Source organism: Malus domestica, chromosome 02 (genome assembly GCF_042453785.1).
Source record: "Malus domestica chromosome 02, GDT2T_hap1".
In the NCBI taxonomy this organism is placed as follows: Eukaryota; Viridiplantae; Streptophyta; class Magnoliopsida; order Rosales; family Rosaceae; genus Malus; species Malus domestica.
The window spans coordinates 7695350-7720415 of NC_091662.1; the positions used below are offsets into that span (position 1 = coordinate 7695350).

Genomic DNA, 25066 nt, shown 5'->3' on the forward strand with positions numbered 1-25066 from the left:
AAAATTACATAACTAGCCAGAAAAAGAAAGAGAGTTTTAACGAAAAGTCTGTGGTACTGTTCATTTTAACGAAAAATCACATTTTTACACTAAAAAGTCAAATCTGGTACTATTCACTTTACCCTTTATTTTGTCCTTATCGTTAAAACTCAAAGTTTTCAAGCCATTTTCATTAGTTTTCCTAAAAAGAAAAGAGTGATTTGTCTTTGTGAGCATATCATGATTAGACATATGTGTATAATTACTTTCTAAGAATTGTTATTGACACTCCAAAAATAAAATTGTGCGTTAACTAATAATTAAAGAACAAATATATCCACTTAGTACTACGATATAGTGATATTCCTCTTCATTTGTTAGTAAAAGGTCTTAGGTTCGATTATCGCCAAAAGCGAATTTGAATCAAATTATTACTAGTCCATGATGAGGCTAAGCTGACCTCCCTCCCCTTATTGTAGATACATTAGAAAAAAAAAAGAACAAATAGATAAAAGGGAAATATAAAAGACTGTTTTGAAGTGTTAATAACAATTATTTTTTATTCTGATTTTGATTTGCATATGTAACAACCTTTAACATGTTGGGAATAAGGACTTTACATGTACAATGATCACACAGTTATATTTCTGCACGCATGCTAGATCTAAAAGTCCATGACACACAGGTCACATACAACTTTCTAACAGTACACTCATGTATTTTAAAAATATTATTCTACACTCTTCATAAATATAATTTTTTTATTAATTATAAAAAATTTAGAATACTAAATGAAAATTTAAAATACAAATATCAATTTCCTATTACATATTAAATTTTATTTCATTTCACGTAGCGTTATATTATAAAATTAAAACGTCGCTTTAATTGTGCACCAACTCTTTAACTCTTGAGATTTTTTAGTGTGACCGACACCATATGTCATTATACGAATGATGAGATATATGTGCTAAAAAGTTAAAACTTATAAAATAAAATTTCTCACAATTTCTATTAAAACATGTGGTATACTACTTGTGTTCCCGTTACAATTAAAAACTTCTTCACGTGGAGCCCCCATGGCTCACTTTTCTTGGGAAGGGACACTTGAGCCACATGGCACGGCCTTCCCGCCGCTAAAATCATAAATGTATGGACAATAATATATGGACCGTGGAACTTTCTATGCTGGTTGCTCTCGTAACTGTGTGCCTTTTAGTGAATGTGATTTCCGCTTAAAAAATTAATCAGAAATACGGACCGTTGAAGCTCCTTTCTTGGGATCCATTCGCGGGTAAAAAACGCTCCCGCCTCTTCTTCTGACCGGTCAGGCTCGGATCCCTCCAACTTACTTTCCGTTTCCATCCAGCGTCTTCTTCTCCACCGCCCACGTCACTCTCCATCACAGCTTTCCACATCTTTCTCTCTCTAGAACTCTCTCTCTCATCTCTGATTCTCTATCACTTCTTCTTCCCCACCAGAAAAATAAAAAACCCAACTCAGAGTTTTCAAAAAACCCGATTTCCGGTTCTTGTTTTTTCGAAGACCCAAAAACGATGAGCAGTCTGAGCTTGAATCTCCCCCACTATTCCGGCTTCACTCCCCGTTTCTCGCCCAGGCACGCTTTCCAGATCCGCGAGTTCCGCGTCTTCCGCCGCCGCAGACTCAAACTCGCCCCGCGAAGCCAACTCGGAGGCGGAATCCCATTCCACGAATTCATTTCCCAATTCCCGTCCCCCAGTTCTCTGGAATTCATCGCTCCGGTTCTCGGGATCGTCTCCGGCGCCGCCCTCTTCCTCGCCAACAATTCGAATTCCAGTCCGGGTTCGAAACCCGTCGAGTGGAAATTCGACTCGGATATCGGGGAGTGGGTGCTGTTCACCAGTCCGACGCTGTTTAACCGGTTCGTGCTGCTACGGTGTCCGTCGGTGTCGTTTCAAGGCAGCGAATTGCTAGAAGACGTGAACGAGCGGCTGGTGAAGGAGGACAGGCACTTCGTGCGGTTGAGCAGCGGCAGAATTCGTTTTGATTCGGGTAGCGAAGCGGGGAGTTTTTTGGAGGAGAAATTGGAGTATCAGAGACTCTGTATAAGTACGGACGACGGAGGAGTGATATCTTTGGATTGGCCGGCGAATTTGGATTTGAGAAAAGAGCATGGCTTGGACACCACCTTGGTTCTCGTGCCGGGCTCGGCAATGGGAAGCTTGGATTGGAGTGTCAGGTCGTTCGTGTGTGAAGCTCTCAGGCGAGGCTGCTTTCCGATTGTTATGAACCCGAGGGGCTGCGCCGGTTCGCCGCTCACCACGCCGCGGTATGTTAACTTTCTCAATCAATTCAGATTGAAGTTCAAAACTTGGAATATTGGGTTATTTTTGGAAATTTGATATCTTCGATTGAGTATTGCCTTAGTTCAATCCTCCTCATAATTTAGCTTAGTTCAAAGTAGAATATCACTTGTATCAAAAAGTTCAAAACTTGAACAACGGGTTATGGTTGGAAATTCGGTATCTTGGATTTAGTATTGCCTTTGTTATATACAGTTAACAAAATGCTCTTGATTTGTTGTGGATTTTTTTTTTCTTTCCTGTTTGTGGTTTTTGGGAGAATCACAAAGTGGTGATCGGTACCGTTTGGTACATGGGACGGATTCCGTCCCGGGTTTGGTGCGCCTAAAAACTGTGGAACGGTTGTCCCATGAGACGAAATTTGGCTGATTTTTCGTTCCACCTCTTCCCCCTGGAACGACCCGTTCCACATCCGTGGAACACAAATTTATAACATTTTATGACAAAATTTCTCCTTATCTTTTTCAATATTTACATCATCTGTTCCGTCCTGTCCCGTCCCGTCCCGTCCCGTCCTCTTCTGTCCTGTCCCGTTCCGTCCCGTCTGCGTACCAAACGGTAACGTAGGGCTCATGGATGTGAAGACCCACTGGGGGTAGATGCCCGCACTCAAGCATTTCATTGTTAAGCTGTAGACTGCAGTTATATATTACACTTGTTACATTTGAAGAAAGTATATGCATCTAATATCAAGCATACCCCCAATATCAAATATTATATGAGCAAAAGTTCCATCATTTAAACAGTAAAACCCCTTTCTCTTCACTTTGCTACTTTTCATTACTACACTGAATTTTTCGTAACATTGAAATTGTGATATATCAGCGTTTGAAATCATCCCCATTATCATATTAGGTATAAGCGATACCATAATAAGGTTTTGTTAGTTATTTTTTGGGTTTCCCCCATTAGAAGAAATTTCTAGCTCCATCCCTTGTAGGGCTACTTAAGTTACTTCATGTTATGTAGGTTATTTTCAGCTGCTGACAGCGATGATATCTCCACTGCTATACAGTTCATTACTAAGGCTAGGCCGTGGACCACGTTGATGGGTGTTGGCTGGGGTTATGGTGCTAACATGTTGACGAAGTACCTGGCAGAAGCTGGGGAGAGCACACCACTTACAGCTGCCACCTGCATTGACAATCCTTTTGACTTAGAGGAGGCCACTAGGTCCTCTCCTCATCAGATGGCTATTGACCAGAGTCTCACCGATGGCCTCATAGATATTTTGAGATCTAACAAGGTGGACGACCGGCTTGAAACTTCTAGTATAGTGCAAGTGCATTCCATCTATTACGAAACAACTTGTTACTTAAAATTCTTAATGTGGTTTCCAATTATGTTCAACCATTTAGTTAATGTAACCTACCCCTTACTGCTAGACATTATGCTATATGCATGCCTGGTTTTGTAGGAACTGTTTCAAGGAAAATCAAAAGGGTTTGATGTGGAACAAGCTCTTTCAGCAAAATCTGTTCGTGATTTCGACAATGCAATCTCCATTGTATCTTATGGTTATGAGGCCATTGAGGATTTTTATTCCAAATCAAGTACACGAGGTGTGATTGGGAATGTAAAGATCCCCGTCCTATTTATACAGGTACCTACATAGTTGTCAACTCAATGCAATCTTCTTCATAATTGACAAGCTTGTTCATTTTATGTTCATATTATGTCAATTTATCAGAAAAACGATGGTTCAGCACCACTCTTCTCAGTTCCACGCAGTTTGATAGCAGAAAATCCATTCACAAGCCTACTTTTGTGTTCTTACTTGCCTTCTAGTGTTATGGATGGTGGTAGATCTGCTGTGTCTTGGTGCCAGCACGTAACAATTGAGGTAATTAATGAGTTTATTTCTCTTTGAGCTTGAATAATTTTTGTGTATCATTAAACCACCTCATGTTGAAGATTTTGATGGGATCTAAGTTTGCATTCTGATATTCTGATAAGAATGCATGTGGTATGTGCAGTGGCTCACAGCAGTAGAGCTTGGACTATTGAAGGGCCGTCACCCTCTTGATGTAGACCTACCCATAGACCCTTCAGAAGGATTATCTCTTGTGGAAGGTAGACTGTCCAACAATAGTGGTGCCAAGCTGTTGGATCTTGCCCAGTCAGATTCCTTAAATGGATATACCGCAGGTCCCGCAAACAGTATGCCTGAAGAAAATGATAATGCTGCTAGCTTTTGGATAAGATCCAGAACGGACTCTTTGAGAAAGTCAGAGGTCCAAAACACAGGGTTGCAGCTTGTGGAAAATGGTTCCCCGGATCAGACTAAATCTGATGATCAAGAATTGGTCAATGAGGAGGAAGTCAGTCCTGTAGGTGAAAAAGGTCAAGTGTTACAGACAGCAGAAGTTGTGATGAAAATGCTAGATGTAACCATGCCTGATACTCTTACAGAAGAAAAGAAGAAGAAGGTGGTGCTCGAAATTGCAGTTTTATGCTACTGTTTACTTTTGTGGTTGTGTTGATGTTAATTTCATATGTTAATTTGGGTCTCTGGTCTTCTCTATGTATGGTTCTGGTCTATCAGAATCAAATTGTGTACCCAGTATGTATTTATCTCACATTTATGTGGTATATGGGCCCAGGTCTTAGCAGCAGTTGATCAAGGAGACACGCTGATGAAAGCTTTGCAAGATGCAGTGCCGGAAGATCTTCGTGGAAAGCTAGCATCTGCTGTTTCTGGAGCTCTGCATACTCAAGGCACAAACCTAAAGTTTGATCAACTTTTGGGTATTGCTCGGATTCCTGACATGTCTTCAGGTCTAAAGTCAAAGATTAAGGACAAGGTCATGGGAAAATCAAGTTCAGAAGGGGTACAGAAAGATAATCGTTCATCGGATCTGTTGAAAAAGGATGATCTGGTGGACAGGTCAACTAACAAACTACCTGATGCAAACAAGCGTCCAGGGGGTTTAGAATCAGAGGATCCTCCCTCAGAGGGATCAGAAACGATTTCAAATCTGGACCAGTCTCAATCGTTAAGCAGTCAGGAAAGTGATATTTCTGGTTCTGTTGGAAAGGACACCAGCGAATCAGGAAATGATTCTTCCAAAGAAAAGGCTCCTGAAGATCTTTCCAATAGTGAAAAGTTTGTAAATCTAGACCAGTCTCAATCGTTGAGCAGTCAGGAAAGTGATATTTCTGATTCTGTCGGAAAGGACACTAGCCAATCAGGAAATGATAAGTCTTCCAAGGACAAGGCTCCTGAAGATCTTTCCAATAGTGAAAAGGGTTCAAAACTAGAAACGACCCCTAACAATTCCAGCCAGGCTGAAATCGTTGGTGGTACTGAGGAAGCAATTGTTGAGGAGCAGAAAGACCAAGATGGTAGAATCACTCCGTTAGACACAAAGAAAGAGGAAGACAATGATAATCAAAAGAGGGATAATAAGAATGTGCAGCCCATGGTGGACCAAAGTAAGAACTTCAGCGTTTCTGAGGCATTCAATGCATTGACAGGGATGGACGATAACACCCAAATGGCAGTCAACAATGTTTTTGGTGTTATAGAAAATATAATAACTCAAATGGAGGAGAGTTCACATGAAAGTGTAGTAAAAGAAGTTGATTCTGTATCAGAGTCTGAATCTGCAAAGGACCATGTCTGTGATATCAATAGTCAAGAAGATTCAGAAGCAAGTAAGACTGACAAAAATGTACAGATGGATATGTTAAGCAATGTCCGTGTATCTGATCACCCTGAGAATGGTGCGGATTTGCAACCTGATGCACCAAATGGATGGGTAGAGAAGTCTAATCAAAGCCCCTCATCAGCTTATGGGATTGGTTTGAACAGTTCTCAGGGAAGTGATGCAGTTAACAGTGTAGGTGATGATAAAAATGAAAAGAAGGATCAACTAGTTGGTACAAATCTTCTTAATCATGTAAAGAAGCCACCGCTTTCCGTAACTTCAATTCCATATGGGGTGAATACTCTCGTTTCAAATGTACCTGACGAATCACTTGATTTAGATTCAACCGCTGCTCTGTTGTTGGACTATTTTCCAGAAGAAGGTCAGTGGAAGCTCTTAGAACAACCGGGACAAGTTGAAAGTTCTGTTGGTAACGCTGCAACTCATAGGGGTGTTGACAGAAAGATTCACACCCATTCACCTGCAAAGGTAAATGGTAAAGTTATCGAAACATCATATGTAATATTAGATACAGAAAAGCATCAGGAACCAGTTAAAGGATATCAGGAACCAGTGAAAGAATATGAAACAGTGGAAAATATTGAGGGGAGAGTTGAAATTGGTAAAGAGAAAATAGAGGAGTTTATGCAATTTGTGAAAAATATTGTGTTGCATACTTTGAAGCTTGAAGTGGGTCGCAGAATAAGTGCGGATGACATGAAAAGGATGGAACCCTATCTTTACAAAGATATGGAAAAAGTGGCTAATGCAGTTTCATTTGATGTTGGACATGACAAGTATGCTCCATGTTTGGAAGTTGAATACCATAGTATTATTGACTGCACTTCGGAAAAAGTTGGTACTCTCCATGGTGAGCATATAATAAGAGCCATATCATCTGCTGTTCAGGGCACTAGTCACTTGAGAAGAGTGCTGCCAGTTGGTGTTATAGTAGGCTCAAGCCTAGCGGCACTGAGAAAATATTTTGATGTGGTTACGATCCATAATTATGGTCAAATAGAAGCCTTGACGCTTGGTCGAGCAAAAGTATCTGGAAAAAAAGATCTGGGCAAGGCTAGTGGCACAGAGATTCACCACATGCCTGTTGATAAATCTGATCAAAATGCTAGCTTGGACAGTTCAGTTAACAGGGAAGAGGAAAAGACCGGGTTGAAGAATATCAACAACAGTGTTGTGGTTGGTGCTGTTACAGCTGCCCTAGGGGCATCTGTGTTATTCGTGGGGCACCAGGTAATAAGTTCCTTTATTCAGACATTTTTAGTTTTCTTAAAATGGTAGCTATACAAGTAGATGCCATGCAAAATTGTATTTAGGGATTTGTATTTCTTGAACTACTGTCCAACTTGGTAGTTACCAGACAGCATAGTGTCTTCTTTGAGATTAACTTATAGAAAACTTCCTGTTTCTATTGAGGCAGCTGTATTATCATTATTTCCACTGTTTAACATGATCTGGTTCAAAATCAGTTACTTTGTATTTACCTTCTTTTTGGTGTTTTGTTATTCTTCTCAATACAAGAGCTGCCTAAGATGATGTCCATGTCACTATTATGTCAGATCCCATTGCCTTATCCTCTATTTTTGTGTTTATTTGATTTTGTTCTTTGTGATGACAAAAATCAGCTGACTTTATCTTTTTATTTTTTTTATATTGCTACTTATTATGCTTATATTCAAACACACAGGATTCGTACAAAGGTGATGAAACTTCTGGTGAGAGTTTGTCCAAGTCGTTGGTGAAAGGTAAAGGTCAGAAGGAGCCTGACAAGTTTGAAGAGGCTGAGAAAAACCAAAGTAACATTGTTACAAGTCTCGCTGAGAAAGCCATGTCAGTTGCTGCTCCCGTGGTACCCACCAAGGAAGGTGGTGAAGTGGATCAAGAAAGGTATTAGCACAATACATGTCTTTCCAATATATAGAGATGTACCACTTCTTTCTTTTACTAATTTTGTAACCCCTTTGCAAATAGATTGGTCGCAATGTTGGCAGATTTGGGACAAAGGGGTGGCATGTTGAGGTTAGTTGGAAAAGCTGCTTTGCTTTGGGGTGGTCTACGTGGTGCGATGAGTTTGACTGATAAGCTTATCCAGTTTCTTCATATAGCTGAGCGTCCCTTAATCCAGAGGTATTGTGTAGGTTAAGTCTAATTACTGCTTTAGAAAAGAAAGAGAATCTTTATCTCAAAATTATTCAGAGTACAAATTTCTATGTTCAAGATGTTAATCTTGCATGCCAATCCATATAGTTTACGACTATTAAGAGAGTTTCAAAGTGGAACGAACTTTTATATGTACGTTCCATCATGCATTCGTGAAATCAGTGATCTGATTTCCCTTAGTTTGTTAGGTTCCTTTCGTTTGCATGGTGATCTTTTTTATTTATTTACAAAAATTTGTGGGAATTGTTATTAGCACTACAAAAATCTCATTCTACACTCTGAACTTTCTATATTTGGAAAGAAAAATACACTTGTGAGGAGTGTAGAATGAGATTTTTGAAGTGCCAATAACACTTCCAAAATTTGTTCTTGATTATTTTAGTTCCTGATATGTTCTTTCATCCTGATTTGCTTCTGTAGAATTTTTGGGTTTGTCGGTATGGTTCTTGTTTTGTGGTCGCCAATCATCGTTCCACTACTTCCATCATTTTTGCAAAGCTGGGCAACCAATACATCCTCTAGATTTGCTGAACTTGCTTGCATTGTTGGCCTCTACACTGCTTTTATGATACTTGTTGTGATATGGGGTAAAAGAATACGTGGATATGAAAATCCTCTTCACAGATATGGGCTAGATTTAACGTCATTTGCAAAGGTATGTGTTAGCTGAAATTGTGGACGTGTACTCTAAGATCATGCAAAATAAGATAGTGTTATTTACTTGCAGTTGTATGATTTTTCATCTCCTTGCTTGCAGTTAGGTAATTTTTTGAAGGGCTTGATTGGTGGAGTTGTCCTTGTTTTGTCAATACACTCTGTAAGCGCACTACTTGGCTGTGTGAATCTTGCCTGGCCTTCTACTCCGTCTTCTTTGGATGCTGTGGCACGGCTCAAAGTGTATATGCAAGGGCTTATGACGGTTGGTCAAGGAGTTGTAGTAGCTACTGGTATTGCTCTTGTGGAAGAATTGCTTTTCAGGGCATGGCTGCCCCAAGAAATTGCTGCAGATCTTGGATATCATCGAGGAATAATTATATCAGGACTTGTGTTCGCTTTATCCCAGAGGTTGCTTTCTATTCATTTTATTTTTCTCATCGCCACCTAGAACCAGTGCTTTCTTTTTGTCTTCTGTACGGTTACTGGAATCGATATTTGCTATACCTTTTAGCTTTTTAGGTGGCCTCAGTTTCTGCTATTGTTGTGCCATGCACAAGATACGTGCAATGCAATACCGGAATCTTCTATATAATGCTTTCTGCTGACGACGTGCAAGACAAATCTAACAATTCTTTATATTTCAATGGAATTTCAGGTCTCCGCTATCAGTACCAGGACTATGGCTTCTATCTTTGAGTTTAGCAGGTGCTCGGCAAAGAAGCGAAGGCAGCCTTGCGATTCCAATCGGCTTACGTGCAGGAATTATCGCTTCAAGTTTCATCATACAGAGAGGTGGCTTCCTAACCTACCGGGCTAACTTTCTTCCTTGGATTATGGGGACACAGCCATTCCAACCGTTTAGTGGGCTAATTGGTTTTGCATTCACCTTAGTTTTAGCACTAGTTCTGTACCCTACGCAGCCTCTTCGTAAAGAGAACGTGGAAAGGACAATTGAAGAATTTAAAAAACAGCACGGTGGTGAATAGTGGTGGTCTTGTCGCAGTCTTCTTGTTGCTTACCGGTAGTGTTTGCCCGGATACTTCTGCCTTGTAGCAGAAACAGCCGCTGGTCACCGGAATCAAGCATGGGAGATTCAGAATGGAAATGTTGCTCGTTCCAAGTGCTTCATGTGACCTTTTCGTCGCCAATGCTACAACTCGCCAAGGCGATGGACATGGTGTATATATTTACGGTTTCATACAAGCTGCAGGCAAATTTTGTAACTATGTTTTTACTGTACATTACATTTGGAATTCCGAGTATGTAAATTCATTCTTATTCCGACTCTATGTACGTAAACAAGAAATAAAATCGACAACCTGTCATTTTTTTGTAAAGCTCCGTTCGATCCTTATACGTAAGATCTAACCGTTAATTTTCCTAACCAGTTACATACCACAAATGAAATTTTGTATTTACAGAATGATTCTATGTAATTACAGAAATTGATTCAAATTGTTATGAACCATAGGAGAGTGGAATCCCAGTGGTCTGAATCCAATCACTTTCACCATGCAAAAACAAGCCAACCGTAAACTGCCTCACAATCTCCTCACTGCAATTCCTTTTATACCCTCCCCAATTTACCCTCTGCTTGGTGTCCGATCCAGGTCCAAAGTTGAAGTACTCAATGTACTCCACCGTGTCCACTGTGGTAAATTCATCCCACTTTGACCACCCCTGTGGGTGTATGAAGTCCCCCAAGTAGCTCCTCATCACAACAGTCCTTGAGTAGTTCCTCCATGGCCTTCCCAAAAATGCTCTGAAAGTTTGCCTCTCGGTCTTGTTGAATTCCGGCGCAGCCACAATGGTGCATTTCTGCAGTGAAATGCCGGTGTTCTGATTCGGGTCTGTTCTGCCTTGTGCAGTGATCATAACGGTCTGTCCGGGGATTGGTTTTCGGACAATCACCCTGCAGCGTTGGAAGACTGCAGCTGCATTACCGAAAATGAAATCAATCGTGCCTTCGATGATGCAGTTGCGGTAGAATTGGCGGAGTGAGTGGACGTAGAGGGTGTCTTGGTATGAACTGAAGTTGCAGCGGTAGAACGCAGAGTTTGAGGTCACTCTTGCAGCAACTGCCTGGAACTTTTCTGAGCCTGCTGTGTTGGTTATCGTCAGGTCCCTAGCTAGGAACTTGTCCCCGATTACAGCTGCAAAGACCGAAAACACGAAAAGGGTTTAACTTTCCTTCATCAAATCTCAGATACACATCTCAAAAATGCCAAGAACACAACAGTTCAAATGATTTTCGGAGCCACGAAAATAAGACATACTTAAACCCTAGCTATGAACTTGTCCCTAACGACTGCAAACATTGAAAACACGAAAAGGGTTTAGCTTTCTTCCATCAAATTTCAGACACATCTCAAAAAATTGCCAAGAACACGTCTAGACTAAATTAATTACTAATTTTCGGAACTGAAAAAATGTGGCATTCTTAAAAACCCTAGCTAAGAACTTGTCCTCAATTACAGCTGCAGATATCCAAAAACACAAAAAGGCCTTAACTTTCTCATCAAATTCCACATACAAATAAAAAAAATGGCAAGAACACTCTTGGATCAAAACCAACTAATAATTTTCGGAACCGAAAAAATGTGACATACTTAAAGTGGCTGTAGCAAAGGTGGAAAATCCATCTGCAAAGCTCTTAGACCCTGTGATTATGGTTGATTTCATCCCCTCTCCAACAAGCATGATATTAGACTTTTCTCTGGCGATCTCTACAGTCTCATTGTAAACCCCGGATTTTATTCTAATTACAAATCTGTCAATGCTAAAATTAGGAGCCATCTTCAGAGCTTCACCAATGGTTTCATAATCTCCACTCCCATCGGCAGCAACAACAATGTCAGCCCTTATTCTTGGCACTAATCTCTGCATCAGATTTCGATCACCCGGCAGCATCCATTTCGGAAACCTCTTCTTCGATGATTTCTTGGTAGGACTGCTACTAACCCTCTTCTGCGAATTCAGAATCTGTTCTTGGTTTCTGATCCTTGCCAAGCAATTACTCATCGACTCGGAAATCGGACTCAGCAGCCCTTGCAAATGACCTTTGAGACCCTTTTGGTTTTGGGAGTCCAACTCCTCCAACTCAAAGAACCCATCAATGCAAGTGTTCTGATTCGTCATTGCAGCGCTCAGAAGGGTCTTGAGGTTGCCGTAAGACACACGCAAACCGTGCAAGTTGTCGATTGCCTGGCCTAGTTCGTAAAGGGTTTGGTCTAACATCTCCAAGCAATCTCTCAGCGCATTCCTTTCTTGGACATACAATTCTTGGAGCCTCAAAAGGGCTCTGATGCTCTGCTGGGTTGTTCCAATTGACGCTGCGGTTCGGTTGATGTTGGTCTCGAGGAAGTGGTGGAATGCGGTGAAGTGGTTGTGGAATGGGGCGGAGGCGTGGGCGGAGGAACAGAGAGATGGATGTAGAATGGCGGAAAAGGAAGAAATTAGAAGCAGAGAGGTTAAGGAGGGAAAGAAGATGATGAGCTTGTTCATCTTCTTGATGCGGTTTCTTGATCGATACGTTTTGGATTTGGAGTTCATTTCTGTGTGGAGTTTAACTTCTACATCAAAGATTCAAAGTAACTAATAGTGCCGGTGTAATAGTAACAACGACAATTTGTCTGATAATATTTGTGTAGTTGGCCCATTTAATAGAAAAATTAAGGCTTATTATATTAATACCCTAAAAATTATTGAGTAAACTCAACATACTTAATACACGTCATATTTGCTTTTTTAATGAAAAATTATCTTAATACACTCCACTTACTTCTCTATAATACCCTCACATTCTCAATATACACATTATATTTTCTACATGCATTCCATATTTTTAATTTGGACAAAAAATGCCGACTGGAATTTTGACAAAAGATGTCGCATGAGATTTAAAGCAAAGCATATGTGAGTTGTTTTCAATTCCACCATGAAAACACTTGATGTTTGTTTTTAATATTTGGTGGTAATTTTAAATGTTTAATTCTTCATGTAATTCCTGTGATTCCTAAAAGATGAATACGAACATAGAAGCTTGAATAACGCAGCAAAAGCAAGATTAAATAATTATCGATGTCGTCAAAATCACCAAAACAATCAATAAGGGAGTTTTAATAAAACACTCCCGGTACTGTTCACTTTTAACGAAAAACCACATTTTTACCTTTACCTGTCACTATTCACTATACCTTTAAAAAGGGTTTTTCGTTAAAAGGGAAGTTTTTTTAGACTTTTCGTTAGTTTTTATCTCATGTGAAGCTTCCGAAACATCAATTTCGTGTTTTATTCGTCAAAATTAATTTTTCTCAATCAACATGTTCGTAGTTTTATTGGTTAGGGTTTTGTTCAACCATGGAGTGTCGGAGGGATTTTGATAGTTGAAGAAGATAAATAATACGTTAAAAGTGATTTTGGGTGTATTTAGAATTTTTTATTTATTTTAAGCCTAATAAGCTCAAAATTATCATTGTATAGTAGGGTAAATAAATTATTTAATATTAAATTTTAATATGGGATGCATTCAACATTTTGTGGAATGTTAATATAAAAAACCAAAATTAATAAAAAAAAAAATTTTCCGAAGTCTGACGTATTGGACACCCACCCCAAAGGGTACGACTTCGTGCCTTGAATCCAAGATCATCCAAGATCCAAAAGCATATTTGGCTTAGAATTCTACTGTAATATCACTGTACCGCTTGTCACGGTGTCATGGTTAATTTAGTAATATTACTTTACTCATGAACACTAGATGAGTTTTTGTCAATTAGTACTATGGTGCAGTGATATTTCTCTTCACTTGTGAATGACAGGTCTTAAGTTCAATTTTTGACAAAGACGAAATTAAAGCACATTATTACTAACTCATTATAAGGCTAAGCCTATATGTACAAAACCCAATAAACTTATCCCGTTTGAACAATTTTAAGTGAATAGGAGCAGATGTGTGTCATGATGATATGATATCTTAGTTTTTCTTTGTACATGATTTACAATTTACGATTACTATGGACATAAACTGTGTTCGTTAGTAGCCTAGGAAAGATGATTTTCAAACTATTTTAAACTATTCAAATTTACGAAGTGAGAGATTCAATAAGTACTAATGCGAAAACGATGACCAACTAGTCTGACTCACCTAAATTTATAATGAACTTTTGGTATTCCGAATTTACTTATTGATCCCCTATCTCTTTCGATCTTCGAATTTGGCTATTTTATAGAATTCTCTTTTCAAGTCATGTTTTGAGTTGTGCTTACGACTAGGTGTGGCAATTTTAAACGAGTTGACGGTTAAATTCAAACGCATTAGTTTACTAATCGTGTCAAGTCAAAGTTACCACCCCTACATATTCAACCATGCATTTCTTCTAGATGTCACTAGGGAAATTACTTACTCGTCAAGCAAAGAAGAGAGACGCAATGTTAAATAAACAAAGAACAGACAAACCAGATTGAACCCAGCAATGTGAAAGTAAAATATACAAAGTGATCAAATCTTAAAATGTACAAAGAAACTTCAACTAAAAACGAAAGTGAATTAACAATACAAAATAAAGTTGATGATCAACGAGATTGAATTTTCTTCAAACTTTTCTCAACCAATGCTGCATCATCTTCTTGTTTTAATTTTCTTTTTGGTGACTTGTTGGCACACGCATATGCAGGCTCCTGTTGAGAAAAATTAGTAAAGAACTCTAACACAAGTGTAATTGGAGAGACAAAACAAGTAAACAAATTACTTGCATTAACTTACAAAATATTACAACACACAAACTCTCAATGACACAATTTAGAAGCTATGACATTCTCTCACTTCCTAAAGACAAAACTCTAGATCACTCACACTCCTCACAAGACCACTCTCACTTCTAATGAAGTGGATACTTCTACTTCACTAGGTCTATCTTCTTCTGATTGTTGGTACACACAAATTTGCCAAAGATTATGAGGCACTTCTTGCTCGACATCGTCACCATCAAGCAAATCCCCAGACTCATCTGGACTCGATGGAATTTGAGCAATTTGCTCTCCCATTTTCTCCTGCAACGTATCTTCAATCTCTCTCAAGTTAGGCAACACCTCATTTTCTGAGCACTTGTAAGAAGATTTTCAACATCCCATTCTTCTTATATGGCCATATATGTTACGGCGTCCCAATCATCTTCACTTTTCTTCTCTAAGCTAGAAGTCGCAACATTACTCTCTGCATGCCTTTTGAACCAGCAATCATTCACCATGTGACCCTTTTTTCCACAATTGTAGCATTTGCCCTCAAACATTTTATTGTTTTGGGACTGACCACATTTGCTGTGATACGTTGGAGCTCCCCCTTGATGAAAACTTCCTCCTTCTTGATGACCTTTTGCCTTGTCACCATTTCTCTTAGATCCTCTACTGACATGCTGCTTGAAGCTGCCTTTACTTTTGTTGGTGTAGAGCGCTTCACCTCTTGACAAGACCCCTCTCATTTGCTTTGCCAAAGCTTCTTGATCGGCAAGCAATTTTTCAAACTCAACAAGTGATGGTTGGGTCGGCCATTCTTGTATAGAGGCAACAAAGCCTTGGTATTCGGGTCTCAACCCATGGATAATTATTCTTTGTATTCTGGATTCTACAATTGCAACACTAGGATCTAATTCAGAAATTTCACGACAAATAGACTTTACCTTGTGGAAGTACTGGGCAATCGTCATGTTCCTTTGGGTCACCGATAATAGCTCGTTCTCAAGAAGTTGCAATCTTGTGTTGTTTTTCTTTGAAAATAGTGTGGCAAAGGTGTCTCATGCTTCTTTTGGTGTTTTGGTTTTCCTTATGTGCTCCAACATGTCATCTTCAATTGTGGTTTTCAAGACAAACATGGCCTTACCTGCCTTGATCTTCCACTTTCGTAGAGTAACACTAGTGTCTTCTTCTGGCTGTGTAACTTCATCACCGCCGACGACCTCCCAAAGATCTTGGCCTTGTAGGTAACACTCCATGCATGTCGACCACGTGTTGTAATTTTTGTTGTTCAACTTCTTGATTGCTCCAACAACTTGAAGATTGGACATCATGTCGACAGAACTACGATACGCCGAACAAAATTAGCCAACAATCTTGTGAAGTACTAAACTTCTCACAATTCTCAAAAACTTCACTAGAGTCGATCCCTGATTGTAGTGCTCCGATACCAATTGTTGAGAAAAAAATTAGAGTACACAACTCTAACACAAGTGTTGGAAAAAGAAAACAAGTAAACAAATTACTAGTATTAACTTACAAATATTACAAAACACAAACTCTCAAGATACAATTTAAAAGCTATGACACTCTCATTTTCTAGAACTCTCACTTCGAAGTTATTTTCTTGCTACTCTTCTTGGCGGCTACTCTCTTACTTTCTTAGTTTGGTTCCTCCCTTCTTTCTTCTTACAACAACAAACACCCATTTATAGGTGAGCTTAACCGACTCACTGCCCAGCAAACTTGGGCTTGGCATTCTACACATTTCTAGTTCCTTCTACAATCAGCCCACCGACATGGGTTTCACGTTTGACTAACCTTCAAGTGATTTCTACAAAGGCTACAATAGCTTGGATATTTAAAGTGCATGCACCTTAGAAAATTCTAGTTCATTTGCACCCTGTCAAAGTGCAAGTCTTCTAGAAGCTCCTGCCTTCTAGACTTGCTGCTAGAATCTTCTAGAATCCAAACCCCAACTGGGCGGGTGTCGGTCTTCAACAGCTCCTCCTCCTCCTCTTCTAGAAGCTCCTGCCTTCTAGACTTGCTGCTTGAATCTTCTAGAATCCAAACACCAACTGGGCGGGTGTTGGTCTTCAACAGCTCCTCCTCCTCCTCCTCCTCCTCCTCCTCTTCTAGAAGCTCCTGCCTTCTAGACTTGCTGCTAGAATCTTCTAGAATCTAAACACCAACCAGGCGGGTGTTGGTCTTCAACAGCTCCTCCTCCTCCTCCTCGTGATGTTCATGATTCGGCTCAACAACATCTAATATTAACTCTTCCTCCAACGGGGTCTCGAATTTGTCTTGGTACTCAACCAATTCGCCGTTTTGTAGTTTGGAAAAGAGAGGATCAAAGTTAAATAGTTAATCCACGGTACAGCCCCTTGTGGAAGGTCCTTAATATTAGCAGTACTGTCTATAACGAATGCGGGGTTAAATCCCTGTATGATGGACTCATCCACGATGAGCTCGACAACTGGTAAACCCCTTCTCATAAACTCGCCAACGGCAATCACAGTACACACAAGGTCAATTTGTAGATGGCGTTTTAGGAGGCGGAGGCAATGAGTTGCTCGCGCCGTTTCTCAAACTTGTCCTTGTCGACTGCATATCCCGAAATCTCTTGATGAAGGCAATTTTCTCCTCTTAGGCATGGCGTTTTTGCCAAAAGTCGAACAAAAAACCTAGTGTTGGCAATGCTAGCGGTATGATCTGCGGTTGTTGTCGCCGTGGTCGGGGTCATGGTGATGGACCGTCGAGCCACGTCCAGTGTGCTTGAAAATCCAACGTCGGATAACAGTACTTTCACCCGCGGCCAAGATTCTACAAGCTACTCCATGTTGGTTTCATCTTCCACCAACTCGGTGAAAGAGAATGCCATTGAGTTTCGAGTTTTGGTTCGAACGAAAACATTCGATATAGAAGAATTAGAACAACTAGCAGTAGATCGCAGAGAGAGACGATCGATCGAGGATATTGGGTTGTGAAGGGAATGAGTTTATGTTAATGGAGTGAGAGGGGTTTGCTTATTCTTTTTATATCCCCTATTTCCTTTTCTGTTTTTTTTAATAAAATTTGGCCGTAAAGTTCATCTCATTCCAGTATTATTATTATGAAACAAGACATTGAGGAGAATTTATTGATAAACAAAAAAAATACAATATGTCAAGATGAATATGAAGTCAAACCTTAACCATTAAAGAATTTATAAAAACTAGTCAAAATCTATTTTAGCAAAACCTATAACAAGGGCGCCGTCGGTGCTCTTATTTTTTTTGTTGGAAACTTTGTTTTCATGTCCAACTTAGTAGACATTTTGGGTAATTTTGTATGTTTTATCATTTTTGAAAAAAATGTATGATATTTATCATGTAAAGGAGAAAATCATGCAAATAATAAATTAGAGATTGCATAATGTGGTTTCTCGAACCATGACACCTCTTCATCACATGTACCTTTTAAAAAAGAACAAACATCTTGTTAAAAAATATTCTACTTGAACCAATAATGGTAAGTAGGGAAAGAAAAAAAAACATTAAAATGACTTCATTTCCATTGGGAATCGAAAATTACAAATAACAAAATAAAAGAAACATTAAAATTCCTTTGGTAAATCAAAATATATACAAAATCCTCATCCTGAGGAGGAAAAAACTCCACAGTAAACAACCAATGCTTCCGCCTCTTTATTTACTCTATAAGGAAAACTTTCTCTTCACTCCACAGCTAGAGGAACAGACGCCGCCAGCTTGCGGAACTTGAGGGCGTAAAACATCTCCAGATAGCGGCGGCACTCCAGGCGATCAAGGTTCGAAACATCTTTCCAGAAGCCATAGACTCCAGTGAGTGTCAAGAGCCTCTCAGAGTAGATTTGCCATGTGTACCTAAACGAAAACAGAGCAGAAATGTAAGATAACTTGCAAGCCAGGCAAAACAATTTACTGCAAAAAATGGATTTGTTCTTGCTTACTTTTCGTAAATGCGCTGCAAGCCGCCTTGAGAAATCTTGTCCCAGTGGCTAGGATCAGCCTTGCTCTTCTCAAAGAAATCAACAAGGATCTCAGCAGCCTGATCGCCGTGGTATGGATCAATGTGGTAGCCCGATATTCCATTCACAATAATCTCAGCCGGGCCACCCTTGCAAGTGGCAAATGTGGGCAGTCCACAAGTCATGGCCTCAATGACTGTCAAGCCGAAAGCTTCATACACAGCAGGCTGCACAAAGGCTCCCCTGGTGTCACAAATGTAGCGGTAGAGTTCACCATTCCTCACACGGTTCATCTGGGATGAGATCCATCTTAACTGCCCGTTCAGCTTGTAGGTGTCAATCAGCTCGTACATCTTCTTTAACTCAGCCTTCTCCTCATTGTCCTTGGACTCGTTGCGGCGATCACCAGCAACCACAAGAAGGTTAACCAACTCTCTAAGCTTGGCATTCTTACCATACCACTCGACAAGCCCAGTGATGTTCTTCACCCGGTCCAGCCTTGCCATTGTGAAGATGATTGGCTTGTTCCTGTCCTTCAACACACATCTGATCGGAAAACAACATAAACGTGTTAGCACATATTCGATCACACGATGCATTGAGCAAAACATAAATGGGAAAAAAGCAACTTACAATTGTTCGATATTTTCGACTTGGCCGTAAAGGAGCTCTTCAATTTCAGGGTGGAAGTGGGTCAACCTCTTTTCTTTCTCAGAGTAAGGGAAGTAGACATCCTTGTCAGCTCCTGGTGAAACAATGTTGAACTTGGGATCGAAGACATCAATACCATGAACGACACGGTAGAGCCCAGGAAGGGTGAAGGCAGTGTGGCTCTCATACTGACCAACAGTGTCTTTGCTGCAAACATTCATAGAACACAAAATTAGGATCCCAAAAGACAAGACGGTTGATACGAAAAGTCTAGGCCGAATGCATATATTACCTTCCAGCAATCTCTTGGAAGGTACTGGTGATGATGAAATCAGTGTGGTTCATGGCGATAAGATCAGCTGTAAATTGGCATGAGAAGTGATAATTCTCATCCAATTTCTTCCAGTAAAGGTCAGAATCAGGGTATTTTGACTTCTCGAGAGCATGGGCAATGGTGCACTGAAAGACAGTGAAAACCAAACAATAAACTTAGCTACTAAGATGTAAAAGGCATCGAAAGGGCATAACTAATTATAACTAAATGGAAATCACAAACCTGTGTAACACCCAATTTGTGTGCCATCAGTGAGGCCACAATATTGCCATCACTGTAGTTTCCAATGATGAGATCAGGCTTGCCCTGCATTTCCTTGGAAAGTTCCTTGATCGCATCCTAATAACACGAAAATCAGCAAGTCTGAGAACCAAATACAAGCAAAAATTGGAACATATGGAAACCGATAGTATTAACAAAGAAGTTGACCTCAGCATATGTCTGTAGGTAGGGCCAGACTTCGAATCTTGAAATCCATCTGCGGACAATGGCACCCTTCTCATCTCTGAAAGGAACACGAAGAATATCTGAATGCTCACACCCGTAAACTTTCTCAAGACGATCACCACATGTGGTTCCAACAGCATCAGGAAGAAGCCTTGTGAGCTGTGTTTGAAACATAATCAAAGCATCAGAATAGAATGAAATCACCAAATAACATAAATTCTGCAGCCACAAAATTTCAGATAAAACTCACAATGATAATGCGGGGAGTGATATCGAGTCCTTGCTGCTTAATGCGCTTAAGCATCTCAGACTCCAAAGCACGAACTTGATCCAAGATATAGACAACCTGGCCACCAGTGTCAGGGAACCCCAAGACATGGTCTTGGGCAAAATATCCGTGGGGCGAAAGGATCACAACATTGAAGACCATGGGGATCTGGCCAAGAAATTTCTCAAGAGTAAAAGGATCGGGTGCCTCAATAAGGTCCAACAGAAGTTGGATCATCTCAAGCACACGCTCAGCAGTGTCACCCCAACCCCTCTCCAAACCGATGACTTGCATCTTGGGCTCGAACTCCTTGTATGGAGTTCCGGGGACAACTGAAGAGAGGAAATCCTCTGCCTTCCTCAGAACACGTTCCAGCTCATTCACATTCTTAATTCTGTTATTCAGCATCATATTCTGCACGAAGAAGCCAATCAAATTAAATCCCGAGATCAGCAAAAGAGTATTAATTTCATTTGAATTCAAACAAAGATGGTAAAGTTGCAAATGTAAGAAAATCATACCCTGCCCTCATAGCAGTGAACTCGGAGAAACTCGAGCAAAGGGTGCAGGCTCTCCTTGTCATGGAAGAGCTTAGCAGAAAGGTGACGATTGAGGAACTCAACGCCTTTTCCAATGGACTTGGAAAGAGTTGGGCGGGGGAAAGATGCATGGAACGGCTGAAAGTCCAACTCAAGCACGAAGTTGCCATTGGAACTGCAGTTGAAACCAGCAAAAATTATTAACAACGCAAAGAAAGTAATAAATGCGATATTCTAAACTACTCAAAATCTATGAAAATTAACAAAAAATTAAGAACCGAATCGAAACTTTAAAACTCAAACTATAAAAAGACAAAAAACTACCTCCCATCAACAAGTTCCTCCTTGAATTGCAAGTACTCAGCCACACGCAACTCCTCGAGAACGAGAGCATGGACATTCACACGAATGTACTCCCAAACACCAGGCCTTGGGCGCACAGCAAAAGCCACCCATGGGGGCAGCACAACAGCCTCCTACATTAGACAAAAACATCCACACAAACAATTCAAAAACTCCTGAAAAAAACATAAAAACAAATGACTACAAACTATAAGTATGATCGAAAATGTTTACCTGGGTGTGCTTCAAAACTTCACCAAAAGCCCCGTCCAACAGCTTCTGCCTGTTATTTTCAGGAATCGCTTCGAACTCGGCATGAAGCTGATGGGGTTGCAGAAACCCTTTCCCCTTGCTCTCAATCCTAAAACCCCAAAACCCTTTTAGTGATCAAACCAAAAAACAACCTTTTTGCAAAAGACAACAATTTTTTTGCATGTTTTGGAACATTTGACAGAAACCCATTTGTGATCATTAACATAGTACCTTGAAAGAAGGGCCAGAATCTCATTGCGGTGAGTAAAGAGGGTTTCGTCCAGCCTCTCTCGTAAGCTCTGGACGCGGGTCAGCGCACGTTCCGCCATTACAGCAGCAGCTTGGAAAATCAGACACCCTTAACAGCTGCAAGAAAAGTAAAAAAAGTTATGCAGAAAAAGTCAACAATTCAAACCTTAAATAAGACTAAACCAACAAATCAAACGGGTGAAGATGAACAGGTTTTTTTATATTCAACAAAAATAAAAACAGACATCTACACAAAAACAGAGCAAAAACCCATCAAATAAAGTATGAACCCAAAACGCAGAAGCTATTGATCACATGGTCGCGTAACAAAAATCCGGAAAAGAAAAAAAAGATCATCCCAAGAACAAGAAAAATAGAAAAAGTAAAAAGTGGGAAACAAGGAGTACCTAGGGAGGAAGGAAAAAAGTTGAGAACAGTGAAGTGAAATGGTTTGATGAACAAAGATAGTGGGAGAGCGAAATAAAATGGTAAGAAAAAGACTTGGGCAAGATTCCATTTCACTTTTGACCATTTTGTCTCAGGAATAGACAAAATACTCATAAGTTTGGATAACCGTAGTTACCAATGTATTTAAAAATTACTATTTATACTTATAACAGATATCTATTTACCTATTTAATTTAATATATGTAAACTAAGTTTCTTGTTTAATGAATTTTGTATAGGTGCTGCTGGCATTAAGCAGATTTTATTTGACAGATCTGTCCTTCTGTGCTGCTGCTGTACTCAAAATCCACAAATTTTATTTGACAGATCTGTCCTTCTGTTGATTTTTAAGTGTCGGTAGGAAGCAAAAGTTAGGTACGAATAAAAAACGCTATGGTGATGATATTTCAAACAAATATCGCACTGCTAGGTGTTGGACTTGCACACCATGGCAAAGAAGTTCAGCCCTTGAATTGAATTCGAGAAGTCAATTTGAAGCAATAGAAAGACATCTTCTCATCCATTTGAAGCAATTAAAATTTAATATATGTGTTTAATTATCAGAAAATAAAAATTATGACAAATTTTTCTTTTGTAATTTTCAAATTGTTAAAAAAAAACATGTAGATGGATGAAAAAATGGATAAAGGGGTTCAAAAACGAGTAAACCGGTAAATGGTTATGGTTAAATGGGTAAACGGTTATAGTTAAATGGGTACACGGTTATAAGTATGGTTAACCGTTTATAAATCGTTTATAAATGGTTATATGTATGAGTATAACCGTTTATACAACTACCTAACGGGTAAACGCAGGTTATGAACATAAGCGAGTATGGATAAATAACCGCGGTTACTCGTCTGCCATAACCGTTGTCCATCTCAATTTCTTACCAAAAGTAAACAAAAATAGTAGTAATTTTTACTGCAGGTGCAGGCATTGTAAATGTAGAAAAGAAAAAAAAAAGAGTATTAAATGCATGGAAATTAAGCTGGAAACATTCAATTGAAACACAGGAATCAAACGCTGTGGTTACAAGCAATTTACTCATATGCACTTGAAACTCTTGGATATATATAAAATCAATCAAACAACGTGTATAAACTTTTTCTAATGGTAAATACTAGCTATCATTACCTTAAAATCCGACGAAGAATTACTGCCAACAAATGTTCTTGACCAAAAGAGTAACGAATCAACGAATAAATCGAAGTGGTGATGAACGAAGTATTCAATATACAGAACACAGAGATGATAGAAATGAAGAGAGGATGAATAAGAATGGGATGGAGGAGAAGGATGGTAGAACAGCCTTTTATACATGTCTTTTGCCTCCTTCCTGGGTGTTGGTGGTGACCGCTGTGTAATGCTGTTGCTAATTGACTTGACTATTAATTTAATTTAATCTCTTTTTAAATTTCAAAATAAAACAATTGGTTCCTGCGGCTTTCATTTCCTGCGGTTTCGTTGTTGATTTTGCAAAACCGCTTTACTTTTCTTCTTTTTTTTTTTTTTTTTTTTTTGGAAAACGCTTTACTTTTCTTCTAGAATATGAGTCTATGACCCCAATTGTTTCTTTTGTACTCATTTTCCATGTCCACTTTCTTCTTCAACGACCTTTTGTCTGTTCATTAATTATTTGTTTATTTCTGTAGTTTATAGTTTGTAGGACCTTTTGCCATCATAGAGTATTGTCCAAGTTCTTTCTGTTCCTTATAATTTTAAAGAAATTTTGAGAGTTTTAACGAAAAATCTGCAGTACTATTTATTTTAACGAAAAATTATATTTTTATACTAAAAAGTCAAACATGATACTATTTATTTTAACGAAAAATCATAATTTTATACTAAAAAGTCAAACATGATACTATTCACTTTACCCTTTATTTTGTTCTTATCGTTAAAACTCAAGGTTTTCAAGTCATTTTCATTAGTTTTCCTTGATATTTATATATGTCGATCATGTATGCCTGAGAGATCATATATACAAGAGAGATCAACTAATTTTGATTATATTTATAAATTATATGACATGGATTTTAACGGTTTGATTGTTATTTAATTATTGATTAACATAGTTATTTTTTATTGATAATAAATCACATAATTTATAAATTTAATTTGCCTAACATTATTCTAATTTTAATTAATCAAACGCAAACATTTTTTGTAATCTTTATTATTAACATGTGCGTACATGCTCTTATCCCTTTTTTTTTTCAAATAAACCATAAGTATTATAGTCATTCAGGGAGATAAGGTGAGCTTCACCTCATAATGAGCTAGTGATTTAAATTCATCTCTGTCAAGAATCAAATCTAAAGACTCTCATTTATTAACGAAGAAAAATATCATTAGAATATAGTACTAAGTGGTTGTTCTTATCCCATTAGCTAGCCTAGCTTTTTATGAATCCTATTTTCTTCGACTCAACGCTAAACGATGGTATTAAGTATTAATTGACCTTACAAAATGAAGCTAAACGGATGTAACTGTTAGGGTGCGTTTATTGCACCGGATTGTCTCGGACTGGATTAGGTGTAAGGACTATGCTGGATTGGTTTAAACTAAACTAAACTAGACTAACTTAGTGAAGTGTTTGGTACAATGTCGGATTAAAAAGAGGATAATGAAATAGCTGTCAATGTTCGAAAGAAATGGGGGCTTTTGAGCTCTCAACTATGTGAAAGAAACTCAACTAATTTTCAGACATTGCAACCACAGTTGGAATCAAACATGCAACCATAACCCACAATCTATGACAAATAAAATTACGATTCTTCATCAGTTTTCTCGACAACCAAACAGCTTGTAAAATATCCATTGAAGAACAACACAGTCAACATTTCCAAATCTTTATCTTCCATGTAAGAACAACATAAATTCGAAGAATAAATGTAAAACAAAAAATGACCAAAACAAAAGAACCAATCTATATCACCAATTATTCAAATCCAGAAAACCCAGTTGAACCCAATTAAAAATAGACCCAAACAATCCAATTTTCCAG

General features: G+C 39.0%; 3 protein-coding genes across 6 annotated transcripts; 1 reads left to right on the top strand and 2 right to left on the bottom strand.

Moving 5' to 3' along the window:
* The first annotated feature begins 1147 nt into the window (after nucleotides 1-1147).
* LOC103453947 (uncharacterized) lies at nucleotides 1148-10146 on the top strand. Of its 2 annotated transcripts, none has more exons than XM_029089386.2 (11): nucleotides 1148-2290; nucleotides 3294-3570; nucleotides 3742-3927; nucleotides 4015-4167; nucleotides 4301-4753; nucleotides 4928-7225; nucleotides 7680-7879; nucleotides 7964-8119; nucleotides 8573-8807; nucleotides 8910-9217; nucleotides 9465-10146. In XM_029089386.2, the coding sequence occupies exons 1-11, from the start codon at nucleotides 1536-1538 to the stop codon at nucleotides 9793-9795; spliced, it is 5352 nt and encodes a 1783-aa protein (XP_028945219.1). In that variant the 5' UTR covers nucleotides 1148-1535; the 3' UTR covers nucleotides 9796-10146. The 2 variants fall into 2 exon arrangements, with proteins under 2 accessions (XP_028945219.1, XP_028945224.1); XM_029089391.2 differs by having other exon boundaries at nucleotides 1197-2290; nucleotides 3340-3570.
* Nucleotides 10070-12402, bottom strand: LOC103454847 (pectinesterase-like). Its single transcript, XM_008394443.4, has 2 exons — nucleotides 11419-12402; nucleotides 10070-10962 (listed from the first exon to the last, which is right to left on the bottom strand). Exons 1-2 carry the CDS (start codon nucleotides 12359-12361, stop codon nucleotides 10268-10270), a joined length of 1638 nt encoding a protein of 545 aa, XP_008392665.4. The 5' UTR covers nucleotides 12362-12402; the 3' UTR covers nucleotides 10070-10267.
* A 5668-nt stretch (nucleotides 12403-18070) lies between these two features.
* Nucleotides 18071-23447, bottom strand: LOC103453958 (sucrose synthase-like). Of its 3 annotated transcripts, none has more exons than XM_029089402.2 (12): nucleotides 23194-23447; nucleotides 21592-21726; nucleotides 21343-21469; nucleotides 21091-21242; nucleotides 20749-20941; nucleotides 20210-20641; nucleotides 19942-20118; nucleotides 19735-19851; nucleotides 19471-19637; nucleotides 19161-19385; nucleotides 18510-19073; nucleotides 18071-18423 (listed from the first exon to the last, which is right to left on the bottom strand). In XM_029089402.2, the coding sequence occupies exons 2-12, from the start codon at nucleotides 21687-21689 to the stop codon at nucleotides 18255-18257; spliced, it is 2421 nt and encodes an 806-aa protein (XP_028945235.1). In that variant the 5' UTR covers nucleotides 21690-21726; nucleotides 23194-23447; the 3' UTR covers nucleotides 18071-18254. The 3 variants fall into 3 exon arrangements, with proteins under 3 accessions (XP_028945235.1, XP_028945238.1, XP_028945242.1); XM_029089405.2 differs by lacking the exon at nucleotides 23194-23447 and adding an exon at nucleotides 22017-22155; XM_029089409.2 differs by lacking the exon at nucleotides 23194-23447 and having other exon boundaries at nucleotides 21592-21836.
* Nucleotides 23448-25066: the final 1619 nt, after the last annotated feature.